Source organism: Porites lutea, chromosome 11 (assembly GCF_958299795.1).
Source record: "Porites lutea chromosome 11, jaPorLute2.1, whole genome shotgun sequence".
In the NCBI taxonomy this organism is placed as follows: domain Eukaryota; kingdom Metazoa; phylum Cnidaria; class Anthozoa; order Scleractinia; family Poritidae; genus Porites; species Porites lutea.
Window position 1 is genome coordinate 2,441,544 of NC_133211.1, and position 5,000 is coordinate 2,446,543.

Here is a 5,000-nt window from a genome sequence, read left to right on the forward strand (position 1 = left end):
ATTTTTCACTTTTCTCCAACAATTTACAGCCGGCGAAAACCTCAGAGTAGCCGGCGATAGCGCCGGTCGCCGGCGCATTTTGACAACCTTGCAAAAGACTTCAAAAATCGCTTAAAACAGTGGATTTATACCTGCCAAAGCTTGTGGATTGCAAGACGATGTGATTCTAATTTGTTTGGCGTCGTCGATGACACCACAACGATGAAATTTACTGGTCGCACTTGCTCAGTACACTGTAACTCACTTCCAGTCGTCGTCGTGGTTCTTAAGTTTCCTATTAATTATTTAGATCATTGGACCTCTTCATCTTCCTCTCTTGTTAAGCTCAGCCAGACAATGGAATTTTATATTGATTTTGTGTACTTTCTAATATTGTTCCTTGCAGCGAGAGTTGTAACTGACAGAGAGACTGGTCGATCAAGAGGCTTTGGCTTTGTGACATTCTATGAAGAAAAGAATGTCCAAGAGGCAATTGATCGGTTGAATGGACAGGTAAAACTTCTTTCTACAATGATGGCAATAAATTCCTTAATAAACTTTCTAAATTCCAATATCCACATGCAAATTTTCCAGACTGATCTCCAAGAGAGTAGAAATCAAAACAAATGTGCCCAGTAGATTTTGAGACTCTGTTTCAGTTTACTACTTACTCAGAATTCAAGCTAACACATTGTTTTATTTATTAACTTGGTTATTATAAAGAAACAAATAAAGCACAGTGGAACCTCTTGTTTGGCACACCTCTATTCAAGGGATACCTCCATTCAGGGGACAAAATTTGCTCCTGGAAAAATGCCCACATAATCTTTGTATTTATTACCTCTTTTGAAGGGACAGCTCTACTCAGGGGAAAAGGACACTTTTTCTGGGTGCCAAACCTGAAACCTTAGAACTTGAAAAGTGACTGACTGCAAAAAGGGTTGATATGTTTAAGCGTACCCTTATCACAATTATGGAAGCTTTCACAGACTGAACTATCTCACTTACTGGGTAGAGACACATCATTGGTATGGAATTTTTGCATTGAAATTCCTCAGATATCACTTCATGGGAAAACCAGTGATGTCATCTGTTTTCTCTGGATAGCAACCTATGTATTGTTTACTGAATGCACAGTGCAGTTATACGGTAAATGGGATTGTTCTTCAATTTTCCTCCTAGGACCTGGATGGGCGAAACATTATAGTATCAATAGCTAAGCCCCGTGGAAGTGGTGGAGGAGGAGGAGGAGGAAGAAGGGGTGGCTTTCGAGGTGGACGCGGTGGAGGCGGCTACGGAGGTGGAAGATATGGTGGAGGTATGCAACAACAACAACAACAACAATCTTTATTTGTGCTCACTCTTGCTCAAAAATAAATTACAATAATGAGAATTAATTTTAAAAGTAAAAATTAGAGTATTGGCTGCCTGGAATAACCATGGGGGCTAGCAGAGCCAGGCAGCCAGTTGACATCAGCGTTATTTAAAAGTAAATTACAGGTCAGCAAAAAAACTGAAGCACATCTTTCTCGCTGACTGCTGCACTTCTTGGAGCGTTTCGGGGTTCTCAAAAAGTGCTGGCAACCGGCAATGTCGCCAGCTGCTTACATAGTTTTGTCGGTTACAATTCACTGGTCAAAAGAAAAGAATGAGGAAATAAAGATGTTACCATTTGCAGTGTGAGAAAGACCAGTCCACTACTCAGGGTCTCAAAATAACTGGTAAATTAAGGTACTGTCCTCACCCTGCAAATGGCTCTGACCTTTGCATGCTCTGTTGACCTTGTAAAATGGCAGTCCTATGTCTATCAGATGTAGAGATACCGTCTTCAATAATAGTACTCTCGTGCTAAATACATTTACACTCTATTTCAAATTAAGTGCTTTTTTATATTTTCTCATGGAAGGTCATAACTGAGTGACTTTCTTAGTGTTTAAACAGCTGGACTTTTACTTTGCAGGTTCTTATGGTGGTGGTGGCGGCGATGGCTATCAGAGAGGCTATGCTAACTACGGAGGAGGAGGAGGGGGCTATGGAGGAGGCAGCAGCTATGGTGGCTATTAAGGTAGGAAGTGTGACTGATTTTCAATGTTGTGGTAAAAATCTGTCTGCTGTTGCGACATTTTAATCCCCCCAACAATTTACAGTCACTAAAAATTACATTTCTAGGCTTATAAAGAGTGTAAAACAGACCTGTGACAGCAGAAATACCACTTATATCAAATTTTGTATTTTTCTGGGTCTCAGTGTCATTGATTTGAGCTCAAGGTTCACTGGGTCCTTGGATGTGAGGATCTCTGAGTCATTTGCCCTTGTCCTGCTTTGCTTGTCCCAATAAATAAGAAGTGTTGATTAATAAGTTTCCTGTTATATTTCGTTTATTGTCTTGAAGACCAGGGGCAGTATCACTAAAATATAAGGCCACTTGAAAATTATGAGTATGGATCCCTTCTCATCAATACCTGATTTACACTGGGTCCCTGTAAATACCTAGATAGTTATTAAAAACTAACTGCAAGGTTTGCTTTTCATCAAAAAGCCTCAAGAGCTTTTTATACACCAAAACCTATTTTTTATTATTATTTCAGTAAAACTACATATTTTGCAGTTCAAGATCTTAGTTAAGATTTCCAAAGGAAGTTCATGTTAATAGAAATTGGCCTACCCTTGCTATAAACATATTAAACAAAGCAGGAAAATGATGGACTTGAACAAGAAAGTTGGGCTAAAGTTTGACCCTGTTTATTAAGAGACTTGCTCAAAAGAGGTTTATTCCATAGCCCAGGCTTGTGGCTTTTTGCTTCCATGCATATGCTGCCGTTGGGGAGAGGACTTTTTTAGTTGAGTGGGGAAGTAAGATACTTTGGGTTACAGATTATTTTTTTAAAAGGAAATTGCAACTTAGCACCAAAAAGAGATCAGATCTTGTTTTGTTTTATGCGTCTTGCCAAGCATCTTGTGCTCTTTTTTCATGGCCTTGAAGACTTGTAAAAGCAGGTTTCAATATGGTGCTCCCTTTCATTTTAGCTACATGTAAATACAAAAATTAATGTTCAAATGACAATACTATTTTCAACAAAATGCAATCAAAAACAGCGACTTTTGCACCTTCTTAGAAAATCTCCCATGCTTGGCTGCACTCATCTTCCACACTTTTGGAATGGTCATTTTACACCATGTACAAGGGGGGCTGTTTGATTCAAGTCCATGACAGTAGCATGTGATTAAGCCTTAAACCATGACAGTAGTATGTGATTAAGCCTTAAGCCCTAAGCGTGATCAGCATCTAATTTCTCCTTCTGATAATCATACAGTATAAGTGCTTTATATTTTAACGGAGTGGTCACAAGAATGAAGGACTTGATCACACAAGATGAATTTGCTTGATACTTTACCAACCTTGCCACTCTACTTCTATAGTGACCAAATAGGGCCAACAAATGAGAATCTAAATTTTGATCTTAGTGTTTAATACAAAGGGTTAATATGTGAGCTACAAGAGTGGAGAGTTACCTGGGTGCCGGTGGGTAGGGGTCTGGAATTGAGGTTGAGATCAGTTGATGAGGTGGGGAGAGAGGCAAAAAAAGGTACCGGTAAATCCCAAGTTTTAAAATTGTCAGTTTGTCACAGCATCTCTGTATAATTGTGTTGTTTAATTAAGGGTTGATGATGTAGTGTGATTATTCTTGCACCGTCTCTTAACGATAGTATTCTGTTTGTCATTCTTACAAAAGGCCGTGACTGGTAATGTTCTGTACAACACCATGATACCACCATGTTCCTGTTACAATGTACTTATATATTGACGAGCTGAGATGTTTGTTAGAAGAAAAAAATATTCAGTGCCAGGCTGACCTGAAACACGATGAATGAATTTCCTCTGTTTATGACGTTCAGTGCTCTGAAGTAGACTTCCTGTTACCTTGATCCGTGTGCTCTGAAATCCTCAACTTGTGACGTGTTCGACTGATCCATGTTTTATGCTGAAACGGCTTGCCATACAAAGTCCAGCCTTTTTTAAATATTATTTTCATTGTTGTTGTTGTCCACCAGTATACATGTAGCTCTAAACTTGGAATGTTTATTCCTTGTTTGCTTTATCATTGCAGTCAAAGTAGACTGCTGTACTCATTAAAAGAAAACGTTTTGCTGTGTACATTGGAAGTAATAAAACTACTAAGTTTTAGCAACAGCAGGTCATTTCAAGGGGAAAGATTGTGATGATTATTATTTTTTCTTTTTTTTTTTTTTTCAGTATGTAGTGTATTTCACAAAGTTGTTTTATATCCCATTCCCACTGAAGGAGAGGCGCAAATTAACTTTTCTTGGCAGGAGGGTGATTTTCACATAAAAAGATGGGCAGCGGTACTCTTCCTAAAAGTGGAATTCAAATCTGAACAGACACTAATCTGTGTGTTGTTTAAACATTATTTGACCCCTATGAGATATTCTAAAACGGACAGCTAAATAAGTTTTAGAAGTTTTTATTTCTATAGAGAAGTTGCCAGTGGTTGCTTTCTTCCTCACTATTAATTCATTTTTTGTTTACCTTGTCTCTTCTTGATTTTGTTTTTATGGCAAAGCCTAAATGGTACCAGTTTAGGTATATAATAAGATATTATTCTGTCCTGAACGCCCTAAGTGAGATCAAAATCTCCCATTGACATCATTAAGTGAGACAAAGAGCATTTTTGCCCCTGTCATGAAGGCTTTGCTGGCATAATGACATTGCTTCTATCAAATGAGTTGTTTATGAAAATTGATCACTGCAAAGGTAACTCAAATGCTGTGATTTATGGGAACGATTTGCATGACGTGACCTAAATATTTGACACTCCCAGAAAATGTAAGGCCCAGCTAGACTCTAACCAAGGGGCTTTTTTGGTATTACAAAATAAGTATTGGTGCTTTGACCTCCAAGTGAGTTAGTTCAACAGTTAGGGTTTGGACTGGCCTCGGGCTGGGGTTTGCGCTTCAAAAAGTCACGTGATAAGTATTTTCATCCACACTGAAACACTCTA

The 5,000-nt window shown here is 38.5% G+C and overlaps 1 protein-coding gene across 1 annotated transcript in view; it reads left to right on the forward strand.

Annotated features, from left to right (window-relative positions):
- Positions 1-4,133, forward strand: part of LOC140952402 (uncharacterized) — a 10,823-nt gene extending 6,690 nt beyond the window's left edge. Inside the window, exons 2-5 of the mRNA XM_073401831.1 lie at positions 386-492; positions 1,162-1,297; positions 1,940-2,044; positions 3,714-4,133. Coding sequence (XP_073257932.1) covers positions 386-492; positions 1,162-1,297; positions 1,940-2,043 — 347 coding nt within the window. The 3' untranslated portion in view covers position 2,044; positions 3,714-4,133. The remainder of the gene's footprint in view (positions 1-385; positions 493-1,161; positions 1,298-1,939; positions 2,045-3,713) is intronic.
- The last annotated feature ends 867 nt before the right edge of the window (positions 4,134-5,000 follow it).